Source organism: Anastrepha obliqua, chromosome 3 (assembly GCF_027943255.1).
Source record: "Anastrepha obliqua isolate idAnaObli1 chromosome 3, idAnaObli1_1.0, whole genome shotgun sequence".
Taxonomy (NCBI): Eukaryota; Metazoa; Arthropoda; class Insecta; order Diptera; family Tephritidae; genus Anastrepha; species Anastrepha obliqua.
Genome location: NC_072894.1, coordinates 2,049,511 through 2,064,470, shown reverse-complemented (window position 1 = coordinate 2,064,470; position 14,960 = coordinate 2,049,511). Strand labels below are relative to the sequence as shown.

Genomic DNA, 14,960 nt, shown 5'->3' with positions numbered 1-14,960 from the left:
AACCTGTGCCCTTCCGAATGGTAGTCACGCACCAACCATTCGGCTACAGTGGTCACCGTATACGATGCTTACGTGTATAATATTATATATAACTCACTATATGTGTATGTGCATGTGCATAAGTACATAAGTGATTTTAGCGATAGAGTTTTTATGGCAGCGCAATTCAGAACTTTGTTCCTAAATTTTTTTTTGTGGCATTCTATGGGCTACCGCTGCCATGAATTTGAAGGAAGTTTTATTGATCTGTTTTATTTAAGCAATTAAATCAACGTCATTTATCTACGAAATATTCAATGGCCCTTGTGAGTTATTTTAATGCAGTTATTGATTTTATTGCTCATGGCGTGAGTAGATTGGTTCATAATTTTCATGTGTACCAGCAACATGCGTAACGCCCCCTTTTTCCCTCAACGTGAAAATATGTCCACCACGTGCTGTCAAGGGCCAATCGAATAACTAGCCACGATAACGTATTCAATACAATTAATATCAAGTCTGTCGATAAATAATTAAAAAATTCTAGTGTCGCGCTTTTCAAAAATGTTAAATCTAGTTACATTCACATATACTTACGTACATATATGATTACGGCGGCCACCGTAGCCGAGTGGGTTGATGTGCAATTACCATTTGGAATGTGGAGGACGTAGGTTCGAATCTACGTAAAAAGCTCCTCATAAAAAAAATATCTGCTGTTGGGAGTCGGCTTAAAACTGTAGGACCCTCCGTTTATGAAACAACAGCAGAAGGCACACCACAAATACAAGGAAGAGCTCGGCTAAACACCCAAAAAGGGAGTAAGCACCAATTATATAGATGACGAATATGACGATATGAAGTCTGCCAGTTGTAGCATCTGATCAGCATCTGTCAGTTTTATTTTCATAGAGGTTAGCATTTTCGGGTTTAACGCTTCTGTTATAGGTGCTTGGTTCAATTATAGGATTATCTTAACCAGGAATTACTTATGTTTCTTATGCGTCAAGTTTTTCAATGTCAGTTGAATTCAAATTCAGTTTAACTCTAAAAAAATGTTTAATCTGGGTTTGTTAGGAAGCAGACTTGCATACATACCTACATTCGATATATGATTAATCAACCCTACTATTATAGGCCGTCTGGGTATACGTGGTATCCTTACCAGTGATAATCATTAATTCGCCACGTCATTCACAACCAAATGCTCCTAAGACCATGACCACATTAGATTCCACAGGCACGGGCATGTTTATTGTGGGATTATTGGCAGAGACTTATGCTGATCTGCAAAAGTTCTCTTTTCGACAGGATCCAGCGAATCAAGGAAAATTTTGCAACGATGGTGAGTATTTTTTTAATTTTTAATTTTTTCGTCTAATTGCTTATAGTGGAAGGGGTAGTATACGGTGTATTTTTAAAATGCAACAGAAATCAAAATTTTTACCAAATAATACATAAATGTCTGGCAAGAAGGGAGCTGCAGTTAAAGGGGTAGCGTGAATCTGAGTTTGAAATGAAATAATTGTTAGTAGTCCAGGGCCGTCAAACGTGTGCACCTTCTTTCCAAAATACACAAATTGCAAAATTGTTCAAGCGAGATTATTTTAGTTTAAATTTTGAAGATCTGCTTCATATTGGTTTAAAAAGTAGCTGCTGGTGTCAAAATACATATAATTAACATATGCACTAGGTTGTTCAATAAGGTTTGCGGTCCGATAAGAAACACATAGTTTTATAGTTTCAAATGTCCTTTGTTATGCAGTATAGCTCCCTGAATATCAATACACTTGTTCCAACGAGATTCCAATTTGTGAATTCCATCCCTCAAGTGAGAATCTGGAAGGGCTGCGAAATAAGCTTCCACAACTATTAAGACCTCATCGATGGACGAAAAACGCTTTCCGGTCATGCATTTTTTTAGGTCTGGAAACAGATGAAAATCGCTAGGGCAAAATTTGGTAAATACGGTGAATGTTCCAACAATTCGAACTTTAATTCATGGATTTTAGCCTTTGCCAAAATACTCTTGTGACACGGTGCATTGGCCTGATGAAAAAAAGTTTTTTTCTTTTGTAAACTGAATCGTATCAAGTTACAATAATATTCAAACTTTATTGTTTTACCAGTTTGCAAGTAATTCACAAACAAAATTCCTTTGGCATCCCAAAAAACGGCAGCTAACATCTTCTTGGCCGATTTCTAGACACGAACTCGTTTCGGAGCCGAAGAACCAGTTTCATACCATTCTTTAGCCTCTTGTTTTGATTTAGGATTATGGTGACAGGCCAAAGTCACATCAATGATTTCAGTTAAGGGGTTATATACCTTGTGTTTTTCAAAAAAATCAAAATAAATTTTATTTCTTTATCGTAAAGTACAATCCCTTAAGAACATTTTCCAAAAATTTCATAGAGATCTGAGCAATAGATCGAAAGTTACAGCGTTTTAAATTGTGCGTCGTCACGACCAGAGCGTACGGCCTCATGCGGCGCTTGAAACTTTAAACGCGATTATCTCAAAAACGTGTTTTTCCAAAAATGCTTTTGCGGTGGACGCGATTGCAAAAAAAGTATTCAACCGATTTTTATAATTTTTTTTTAAATTGTTCGTAATTGATGTGGCCTCTTAGTGAACGATCAACTTTTTATGTATAAATTTTTATTTTGCAGATATGAATTTTTTAATGCCAATTTTAGGACTGTAGAAGTGGAGTTTTTTAAAAACATGTTCCTATTTTCACAAAAATCAAAATATTTAATATATTGATCGTTCACTAAGAAGATATAACCCTATACTAATGAAATCTTTTCGATTTTTTGATTTCAGTTGACTTGGTGGACTTGAATCGCGTCCACCGCAAGCCTCTTCCAAAAAAAGGGTCTTGGGGGAAAACGCCATAACTCCGCCATTTTTAAATATTTTTACACAAACAAAGCCTTTTTTTTTTCTTTAAACATTGTAATATCCAATAATAAAAACTTTTATACAATAAAATTATTGCTACATATCTTTAAAAAAAAACCCAACTTTCGCTAATTTCACCGGACCACAAGGTATATAACCCCTTAATCAACTATTTTCCAATTCGTTATTCTGTATTTTTTCTACGATAAATTACTTGTAAACAATTAATGAATTGTCAAATTGAAATGAAACTTCACATACGTTCATATGAAGAGTGTACCAATATAAAAAACAAATTAGGCTAGTAGCAACGTCCTCTCTTACCGAACCGCAAAACTTATTGAACAACCTAGTATCTATACTATAAAGGTGAATGTCTGTACGTTGTCCGCGCATCACTACGAAACTACAACGCCAAATGACGTAAAAATTTTTATACATTCATATTTTCACCCAATAAAGGTTATAGGCATGTTTTTATGATGGAACTCCCTTCCCACAGCCCCCAGGCCGCGCCACCATTCTCATTCGTCACTAATAATCGAATATTTGCTTAAATTTAATCTAAAAAATCTTAGTTTTTCCTATTTCCCACTATTTATAGCACACTCTAGACTTCATAATCCGCATAAGCTGTTCAACTATGACCCAAATGCAAAGTTCAAAAACGGCTTGAGATAGAAAATTATTAAAAAAAGAGGTTGTCTGTAAAGTCGGTTTACTGACGATAGTTTAACGTGATAACGTCATAAGAAAATACTGATTGAATGGTTGCATTTTTCAAAAGAAAATTTTAATTTTATTTGTTTGATAGATATTTTGTATGGATATAGAGAATGAGTTAACATTAACATAACATAATATACTTTAACATAACATAACATAACATAACATAACATAACCTAACATAACATAACATAACAAAACAAAACATAACATAACATGCTGTTCAAGCAAGGTAACGACGCATTTTTTGGTGCGTGCAGCCGGCTACATAGAATTATAAGACGTTATCACGTCAAAAAGTAATAATAATATTAAAACAACAGGTATTATTAACAAGCTTGGTTTTATTTTAAATTCTTCAAGTAAATCAAATTAATAATAATCAATAAGAAGGCATATGCAAATACAAATACGTGAATTTATATATGTACATATGCGCATATACATACACATATACGCTCACTTAAGTAGGAGAGAGCAAGATGTCGAACGTTGCCGTTCGTTTGCTTTGTTTTGTCGTTCGCTCCGCGCTTTCGCTTGCAGTTCATTCAAGGTAACGGCAATGAGCAAGGTAACGACAAATGAGCAAGGTAACGGCAATGAGCAAGGTAACACTAATGAGCAAGGTAACGACACATTTTTTCGTGCGTGCAGCCTGTTAAATCGAATTATAAGACGTTATCACGTCAAAATAATTTTGCTTGATATTTTTCTGATTGGTTGTTTTGATTTTATTCGACGAGGAATAGCAACGGATGCCGGGAATTGTAATATTATGGTTATTAATAAAAAAATAGTTTCTATGAAATTATTATTTGTAATTCTTTTATATACATATCCTAAATCCCTCAAAACTACTCCTTCGCGTATAATAAAGTATAATAAATATACTTATGTGTTTTAAAAAGAATTGCAAAATTACCCACAAACGTACAGTAATCGTCTCAAGTTCTTTTAAATAAGAAAAAAAAACATGCATACATACGTGGGTGTGTAGATACCTACATATATATTCTTATGCCTTCATATACATATGTACCTATATTACTCAGTAATTTCATCAAGCCCATATGTGAATGCATAGCATGAATGAATACTTATGTATGCATCCACATACATATGTATATATGCGAGTATTTTGCTTTTGATTGTCGTCTGATTTGATATAATGCATTTACAGGCCTGTGGAGTCTATCCCGTCATCCCAATTACTTTGGTGAGGTTGTGATCTGGTGGGGAATCTTCGCCATTTCTCTAAATGTTATTACTGGCCACGAGTGGGTGGCTATCGCTTCGCCCATCTTTACCACCTTCATAATACTCTTTCTGTCAGGCATACCACTGCGTGAACGCTCAGCCGATGAGAAATATAAAGAGTAAGTAGATTATTGTAGAACGAGTGCGAAAAGTTCACGAGTTAATTAATTTGTTGCGTATGTTTATTTATTTCTTGTATATTTTCGCTCGTGCAGCCAACTGGAGTACCGTAAGTACAAAGCATCCACATCACCACTGATCCCAATACCGCCCTCCGTATATGTTGAAGTACCGAGCGCCCTGAAATTCATACTGTGCTGCGAGTTTCCCATTTACGACACAATGCGCATACAAAAAGATATTAGCCCCTACTCATTGTCTATTGCACGCTCCCACTCCCATATATAGCAATCAGTTGCCCATTCTGGTAGTGGGCAACAAGGCGCAGTGGGCTATTCATTGCAGCGGCATGGTACGGATGCAGGCTCTGTACATCGTGGCCAATGCTATGGCGCAAATGGCGGCGATGCAGAGAGTCATCATAATTGCGGTGGAACCTGCCGGAATGCGCACATAAAGTCTAATCCGTATCAAAGCGAATCTGGCTATGGTGGGTACACCGGCTGCCATATAAACGAGAGCTCGACAAACCAACGAAATTCCAATTTTGCTGCCCATAACACCTCCGATGATGATGATGACACCGATGATGGTATTATTTATATGCCTGGGCCGTCTTCATCCAAAAAGCAGCCACACTACTTTCATTCGCCTATGGAAAATGCGTCGGAGAAGAAGCAACGCGCCGAAAACTCAGATGGCGGGGAGCAAGTGGAGCAGGAACATGAGGAAGACTATGACGAGGACATACCGCCAATTGATCTGAGCAAAGCGCCAAGCATAGAAAGTTTCGTGACCAAAGTGCAAACTGAAAAGGGTGTTAACGCTGACGGTGCGTCTTTTACGGTAACCACAATACTGTGATCTGACAGCGACCTATGACAGCAATTATTTGTACTTGCATTTTGAAGAGAAAAAAGTCAAATTTTAGTTGTATGGGATGTTATGGTTAATTATCAAATGCATTAACTTGAGTAAGCATACTTTTTTTTGTAAACGAGAAAGATGCAAGCCCTTGCGGCATCAAATGAGTATTAAATTTAAATGTGCTGTTCGAAATGATTTGCGATATAATATGTAATGATGTGCCAAAGGCTATAATTTGATTTAAGTAGCTAGAAAATTTCTATTTATGCTTGTATGCTATGTGCGAACACTTCTCTACACTTGGGATGTAACTGGATGCCGCTAATAAAGCCAATAACCGCGATGGATGCGCGCTCTTATCTCTGTTTGTATAGTACGTATGTATGTGTGTGTGCAAAGTGTAAATTCGAAAAATGTTAGAACTCAATAAATATGGACATATGTACATACATACATATTATATATACCTATACATTGTATAACTGTAACAACCTACAGTATAAAGCAACAAAAACAATTAAAATATACTCTAAAAATGTGCCTAACATTTGTTGCACTTATTCAAAGTCTACGAAACTGTTATAAAGTTATAAAACCATAATATAAGAAAAAAGTATAACACAAATACAATTGAATTTATTAGAACAGCATGCAAAAAAAAAAATATTTACACACAAATTTGTAATTGTATGTGCGTGTAGTTTTTCTATTTGAGTTATGGATTATGCGTGCTTAGGTGCAAAGTGGCGCAAAATTAGTCATCCAAGTCGGTTGTGAATTTTGTTTTTTAAATACAAAAAACAAAAAAAAAAAGTTAATAATTTTGAGTGATTGAAATCTTTATTTTGACCTTAAGATGCTCCATTGCTTGTCTGTTTGTATACTGCCGCTGTCTAGTTCACAAGTGTCAAATAAGACTTACAATTCGAAGCCATTTGCAAAAATTATAAACCTTGAGATAGGGCAACTAATTTTGCGCCACCTTGTATTTATTTAAGTCCGTACGTGTGCTACATGAAAATTTGCGCAAAGAAGCATATACATAAGTACATATGTAAGCATGTATGTATGTATGTGTGTACTTTCTGCATTCAGTTATCGAATGGAGTATTATCACACAGCCCACCATCGCGATCGTAGCAGATACATCAAACATATCCAATAACAAGCCCAACAACAGTTTTAGCTTTGAACTCAAAGTACAACTAACTACACTTTTAAACTTGAAAAACAAAAAACCAGAAACAAGAAAATAAGAATAATAATGTATATACTAAATACATATGTACATTAGTTTTAACCTATAATAGATTTGTATATCAAGTGTTTCAAGAACCTTACATATCCATAAGCATATGTACATATGTGCGTACATACATATATGGTATAGTATTCACGCAACTTAAAACATTTTAATAACTACGGATACCCAAGTATTCAACCAAAGAAATCTAAACTCTTGACTGCACGCCTCTCTTCTTTTATTTCTATTTGTTGTTTGTTTGAAATATTTCTAAGGTTTATATGATTTTCACTATTGTAAATTTTTATTACAATGATTTTTTTTTTTGCAGTACTTTCTTCCGTATATACATATGTATGTACTTACAAATACTTGCCAAGCCTAAAAGTCTTGCGGATGGGATTCGTAGTTGCTCAATTTTGCTCCCTTATGAGCCCGATTGCTGCTCATTACTCAAAATATATGTGAATCTGCTCAAATTTCTCACGCTCAACTCATGAGCGAGCATTTACGAAGCCTCATCTTATGTTCGAGAAGTATGAAGGTGTCAAAAAAAAAACAAATTATTTAACTATTAGATATTTTCGTTCAAAAATTACAAGCTACATATATTTTTTTAATAAACACGTACATATGTATGTAAGTACATTACATTTTCCAAATCTAATGGAAAATCTAGTGACTTTTAATTCTGAAATATCTCCACTTGAGACGTGTTACCAAAGGGACTCTCTTTGTTTGAATCTGTTTCAAGTTAAAAGAAACTTGCGATTGTGTACATGTGAACATACTCAGTATGAAATGGGAGCATTTATGTATGTGTGTTATCAATATGTAATCAAATATTCTATATACAGGGTGTTTTGCTGCTGACTAGAAAGATTTCAAAGCTACATTCAGCGGCTAATTTCATGACGAAAGAGACCAAAAATTAGTGTGCAACTCAAAGGACCTAGGAATGGCAGCCATTTTGTCTTGCTTCACTTCTTCTGATGTAGAAGTCTTATAAGGCTGTCTCAAGGGTCCGTTTCGTCAGTTGCGGCAGCGCATTTGACTGACATGACGTGTAATATGTACCGTGGGCCAAAATGAAAGTATTGCCACATATAAAACAAATGTTCTTGTCGTGAAAACAAATATTATATTTCGTTGTGCGTAACCTGGTTTTTGTTGGTTAGCTATTGAAGCGAAAAGGTATTTTGACAGAATTTGTGGTAGTCGTAGACGCTGAGTGCGACAATAACTTAGAGATAGGGACGCACATTCATTTTTCAGGATTATGTGGCGCCTTCGACTCAAATACACCTAGTATATTCTGCTGGCAGTCAAATTCCTTGTCACAACGGGCGGAACGGTCCCATTTTGACAGGCCTATTATACTTACGAAAATTAAATTATCCACTAGGTAACTTTCAAAATTGTTAAACGAGAGAGCAAAGTAAAAAAAATTAAAAAACCATATTGTTTTCGGTTACGCTGTTTATGGAAACAACTAAAGTGTTAACGTGCAACTACATATCTTCATACTTACTGACTATGAGTTACTTAATCTTAAGAACAGCAGCAAATTTTAAACTTTGTGTTTACTATAATGTTTTAGGAGCTATGGTTGCTCGAACTTGAAATTGCTTTTGGTTTTTATCAGTGACGCGATCAAGGTAGCCTTGTAGAATCGTTCATAATCTAAAACAAATTCTAACAAATTATAGTCGCGTTATAATACGTTCACCTATAAGTAGATGACCTACATTTTCGCGCTTAACTCAAAATCCATAATTAAAAAGCGTGATTTCCCACACAAAATTTCTCTCCCAAAATCTGAGATTATAAAACGATCCTAGATAATAACGATACTTTTCGACATACAACCCTGTGTTTTCTGTGATATCGATAATTATTATTACGAATGTAAAGATAAACATCAAAATTAAAACCAAATGAAATGGATGCCAGCAAAGAAAACAGGTCTGTAAACATAATTCTAATAAAATTTTTTTAAATATTATTAATTAGGGATTCACTTTACAGAAAAAAGCGCGCGTCCATAAACGTTTTGTCCTCTTATTAACTATTCCTTACTAACTATTCCAAAATATTCCACCAAAAAAATTTCTATGAAGAAAAACCTCTCAAAGCAGTATGGGCAGCTGATAGTAAATTTTGCATATGTTAACGGGTACATTAAGTTGGTGGATTTATACATATGTAGGTAATTAATGCATATGTGTACGTAATTTTATACGCTAAAAAACGTTGAGTCTTTGTGACTACTTGAAATACCCTGCCGGAGGGTGTGGCAAAATTCAAAAAAAGGATTGCACCCATATGAATCCAGGACCGTGCAAGAATTATGGTATATGAACCCGAACATGCCACTCGCTCTATATTTTCGTCTTACGAAGTACGGCGGAGTTCCACACCCTGTATAAATATCAATTCTAGACTAAAGTATAAGAAAGCATGTACGATTGTATGGATGTATGATGTTTGGATATGAGTGCACATGTTTGCATGGACACAATTTGTCGATGAAAAACTGTGAAATAAATAATTGTAAGAACAATATAAATTTTAGTAAGTACGTAGATAAAATTTATTAAATATTATAAAAATATGTAAACTAAGTTTAAATGATATTGATGTTTTATTTAAATCAATTATTAATAAAATTGCCATTTACTCGTACAGTATTTATTAGAAAACTAGAAAAATATGGCAGAAGCATACATACATATACACATGTGTGTATGCATGTAGTACTACATAATTGCAAATGTGAAAACTACATTATTGTACCTACATAGATATATTTACCTATTACCTTAATGTAAAGATACACAAAAATTAAATACTCTTAATTGCGAACGCTGTGGTTACTAAAATGTAATTATCTGGAGAAGATGAGATACGCCATAAAAGCTTTTTTCTAATTTTTAATCTACATATACATACATACATATAAATACAAACAATTCTAGTTGTAGTAGGAGGAAAAACTGTATTTTCGTGCAAATCCTTTTGAGAGTCATAGAAATATGTACAGTATAATACAAATAATACAAATCAATAAGAAATTATATTCAAAAAATATCTAATATTATCCGTATTTTTAGTAAATGAAATTATAAAAAACTAAATATATAGACAGAATTTATTTCCAAAACCATTTAATTGAGCACTTTATTTGCTACTGAAATTTTAAGATATGAATAGCATACGCCAATATAAAAATATGTTTATGCAAGGAACTATTCTCGGAGGATTGCTCTGCCATTGATGTCTGAAAAGCCCCGAGAGCAGCTCTTCATATTAGGGTACCTATTCAATAAATTACTAAAGCGTCATACAAAGTTTAGAATCTCTGATCCTCAAGTTTTTAATAAATCCTGTTCAAAATAGTTTTCAAGCGTAATTAATTTATAAAAGCCCTTAGATGGCTTCTCATGCGATTCTCTTGGTATGTTTTTCTTCAACTTTCAACGCAACTACAACAACCGAAGCATAGCTACCTTTACTGATAGCCAGACAGCAACCAAGGATTCAACTCTTTGTAGGTTACATCAAAACTGGTGCTGGAATATTTCACCTAAGCTGAGTATCTTAGTTGAGAACAATCAGGTAGATTCCAGGACACATTTACCTCATTTATAGGCCTAGAACTATTTTGTGGCCCAGGAAAGGGTAACTTCCCCTCTCTTATTCAGGAAGTAGAGAAATGACAAAGAAGATCATACCGGAATAATCTGTCGGATTTATCGCAAAATCAATTACCAAAATCAATGATAGGTAGCTTCAACCTAAACCGATTTAAATATTGTATGGAATTAAATAAGAATAATTAATGGAATCATCACAATAATTCTAATATTACATTTTAGATTGAATTATCATCTTACTAACCTGGCAATATACTCCAATGCAACCGGATCAAGCCCCTGGGTAAACATATTTTACCAGTGGTGGAAATAAAATTCAATAAACTACCTACCGTAGGTAGTTGAAATGGTTGAAGCACCACTCAAACACTCCACAAGTAGCACTAAAGCGACGTTTTGATACCATTACGAAACCTCCAACAGGCAGATATCTACAGCCAGCCAGAGTTATTGATGTATTGGAGAAAATTGATGGGATTTAGGTTGGCAAAGAAAGAGCACCCATTGACCTTAATCGTCTAGCGGCCGAACTCGGACATTTATAGAGAAAGTGCTCAACACACTCCTTCTCTGAAAGTTCAGCTTCCGCAATGGAGGTTAAATGGTGAACCTAGCTTTTCCGCGTGTGTGTCGATCGTCCAATGACCGGTAAACACAGCTACGAGTTTGGAAATTTAATGACATGGAGTCCCCAGATTTCCAGAGTCCTCTGTCTATTACACTGAGGTCACAGGGTTTTCGAAATTGCACATGAAGAAATAGAGCTCCATCTCTTCTGCGCAATAAAATGGGACAAATACTAAAATTTATTGAGGAAGTTGAGCTCAGAGAAATGCTCTGAATCCCCTTATAATAATAATAATAACAATGCTCGCACCTCGGCAGGCAATGGCAAACCACACTCTTACGTTGTATTTCTGCCACGAGAAATCCTCCCATATAAACTAACTAAAATTTGCTGTTCAGATACGGCGACGGTTCTGTATTGCCGATGAGCATAATAGACTGGTTTCGCAGTAGTCATCGCCTCCGTTGGCTACATTGCTTGTTAGCTGCTCCATCTGCGGACTTGGTCAGCAGAACAGGTGAGCACGTTACCGTTCAGGTCCTTGATTGGCTGGTTCTTGTTAACTTGTTGACTGGTTAAGTTGCACACTATCCGGAATAGTTCACGCGGCCTGTTGTTCATTTCAGCGGCCGCTTTGGTGTCGTTAGCAGTTTTTCAGTGAAGCGTCTCTTGTAATTTTTATATAAAAATTCATCCCCTTTTTGGCTAAATCCCTGTATGCAGGCCGAGAGCTGATAGTATGTGGCCGTGTTGTTAGTAATTTAACTGATAAAGACTTGGTTCTGAACTCATCACTGGCGGACTTCTCTATTTAAACTTGCGAAGAAATATTTTGTGATTCTACATGATGATGATTTCAATGGCGGTGGAGTCCTTTTTCAAGACTTACTGATGGTCTGAACTTGTGGTGAGACTTGGTGAGATTCCGGGATATTCATATATGTCGAGCTGAATGATTATTAAGTAATATATTAGTTGAGTTTTAATATCATTTTCAAATTAAAACTATTTTAAAATTTTGAAACAAAAACGAAACTTTTCTAAGTAAAGTAAGATTATACAGGGTCAATAATTTTCTTTCGCAACCTTTATTAAAGCATTTTGCTTGAGAGACTCTGCCTTTAGTTGTTTGCATTAAAGGTTCCTCGTATTTCTACATTTAAAAAATCCTTTAAAGGTTTTATTGTTTTTTGAATTCTTCATTTTTTTTATTTTGGTTGAATGCAAACATTTACTAGCCAGTAACTCGAAATATTTCCAATCGACTATACATAGAGAAAATTTATTTGTAAATTTTTTAACTTTAAAATTTTCTTGCTCAAAAATATACATAAATCAATTTAAATAAAAATAATTCGCTGTTATATTTTATATAAGATTTTATTGTCTGCATAAAAAACTGATCAAAATGTTTGGTCTTTTGCGCTCCAGTTCGTTCGGCAATATTGTAAAAACGGTTTGTCGTATCCTGCCTCAGTACCGCACATACGTCTCGCCGGCGCTAAACCAAATGTTGCAGCTGCAACAAACGGAGATATGTGCAGATCCTCCATCTCGCGGGCTAGTGCTGGGTGTATACGCCGACGAAGAAGACAAAACAGATTCGGGTATTTTGACCCCGGCTGCGTGGCGTTACAATGTTCAAAAGACGGCTGGACGTTTGTTGGAAGTGTTGCGTATATCGGGACCTATGCCGAAACGAGGCGAAACGCGCATTTTATTTTCGGTCGAGCCTGAAAAAATTCCCTACTACTCGGCTGTGGCTGTTGTGGGTTTAGGTAAGGAATGCTTAGGATATAATTCTTATGAAGTGATCGACGAGCAAAAGGAGGCGATACGAAGATCAGTTGCAAGAGCGTGCATGGAGTTGGCTTATCTTGACACCGACCGTATTGAGGTCGAGAATTGTGGTCACGCTGAATCAGCAGCAGAAGGTGCTGCACTGGGCGTATGGGCATATCAAGAGCTGAAGGACACCAAGCGTCGCATTGCCGTTCCCTCTATTGATTTGTATACACACAAGGACGAGATATGTGATATTGAAGGTTGGCGTATTGGGTTGCAAAAGGCCGCAGCTCAAAATCTGGCACGCCAATTACAGGAAATGCCTTCTAATTTGCTCACTCCCACCGCATTTGCACAAACCGTCGTCGAAGTTCTATGTAAGTCGGGAGTGAATGTGGAGGTGAAGGTCGAGGGCTGGGCAGAGTCCCAGTCAATGCACGCGTTCCTGTCGGTGGGTAAGGCCTCCTGTGAGCCACCGATTTTCTTGGAGCTCAGTTATTATGGAACTTCAGCCGAAGATCGACCGATTGTACTAGTGGGACAAGGTATCACTTACGACTGTGGTGGTCTTTGCTTAAAGAAGTTACAAGAGATGGTCCATATGCGTGGCGATATGACGGGCGCAGCGGTGGTGGTAGCTGCATGTAGGGCTATTGCAGGTTTGCGTTTACCGGTAAGTAGTTGTTGATTTCATCGCACAATCTCTGAATCATCGCTTTCTCCCGAAACAATAGGTGAATATCCGAGGTCTGATTCCACTTTGTGAAAACGTTATTGGCTGCAACTCCTTCCGACCTGGCGATTGCACAAAATCCATGAATGGAAAGTATATCGAAATTCAGGGCACAGACCATGAAGATGTGCTTGTGTTAGCCGATGCACTTTTATACGCTCAAAATTTCTGCCCCAAGTTCATAGTAGATATAGGAACCACCTCGGGTCAGATGCGACAAGCACTGGATGAAGCTGCATGCGGTATTTTCACAAACTCAGAAATTCTTTGGCAACAAATCAAACATGCCAGTATGCATACTGGTGATCGGGTGTGGCGACTACCCTTATGGAACTACTATTCGAAGTTAGTGACGCACAGTGACGCCACCGATGTGCAGAATTATGGAATTGGGCGCGGGGGTCGTCCATGCAAAGCAGCTGCCTTCTTGAGAGAGTTCGTTCCCTGTGGACAATGGATGCATATCGTGAGAGTGTTAAGATTACAAATTAATTCTCGTACTAAATATAGATTTATATATACAGGACGCTACTAACGTTATGGTGACCAATGGTAAGGCCTTCGAGTACATTCGCAAGGGCATGGCTGGGCGGCCAACTCGCACATTGATTGAGTTTATTGCACAAACCATTTGCAAGGATACAGCGCCAAAACTGAATCCCAAGAAATAGATGACAATATGAGGGGAAATGAGGACAAGCTCAGTGAAGGCGAAGCGATGTTTGAGTTTTTTTTAACAAAAATTGATTTGTGTATTCCATTGCGTATTCGTATTGTTTTTTAATTAACAAATGCAAATTTTTTGTTAAAATATGTCTGTTTGTAAATTAGTAAATAAATGAAGGTGTATTTTAATAAGAGTTTGTTGCGGATGAACGGGACTGGAAACTCCTTTGTAATTAACCAAAGCAATTAATTAATTGTGGTCAATACTATTTATACATGCTAGGGCTTCAAGCCAAAGACACTATAATGTATGTCACAAATTTAGGTAGAAAAACAAATTTTTTGATGGAATATGCAATAAAAATATTTTATTAGAAGGTATACAAATCGAATGCACAATCCAATAAAGTTATAATTTTCTGAAATGGTGCTGCCCGTTTTTGCTAAACAAGT

The 14,960-nt window shown here is 36.1% G+C and overlaps 2 protein-coding genes across 2 annotated transcripts in view; both read left to right on the top strand.

The window, feature by feature from the left end:
• LOC129241269 (uncharacterized) overlaps positions 1–10,265 on the top strand; it is a 28,699-nt gene extending 18,434 nt beyond the window's left edge. Inside the window, exons 4-6 of the mRNA XM_054877513.1 lie at positions 1,117–1,324; positions 4,793–4,988; positions 5,085–10,265. Of these exons, the coding sequence (XP_054733488.1) occupies positions 1,117–1,324; positions 4,793–4,988; positions 5,085–5,277 (597 nt within the window). The 3' untranslated portion in view covers positions 5,278–10,265. The remainder of the gene's footprint in view (positions 1–1,116; positions 1,325–4,792; positions 4,989–5,084) is intronic.
• A 2,312-nt stretch (positions 10,266–12,577) lies between these two features.
• LOC129241228 (cytosol aminopeptidase) lies at positions 12,578–14,701 on the top strand. The gene is made up of 3 exons (XM_054877452.1): positions 12,578–13,781; positions 13,843–14,307; positions 14,366–14,701. The coding sequence occupies exons 1-3, from the start codon at positions 12,732–12,734 to the stop codon at positions 14,510–14,512; spliced, it is 1,662 nt and encodes a 553-aa protein (XP_054733427.1). The 5' UTR covers positions 12,578–12,731; the 3' UTR covers positions 14,513–14,701.
• Positions 14,702–14,960: the final 259 nt, after the last annotated feature.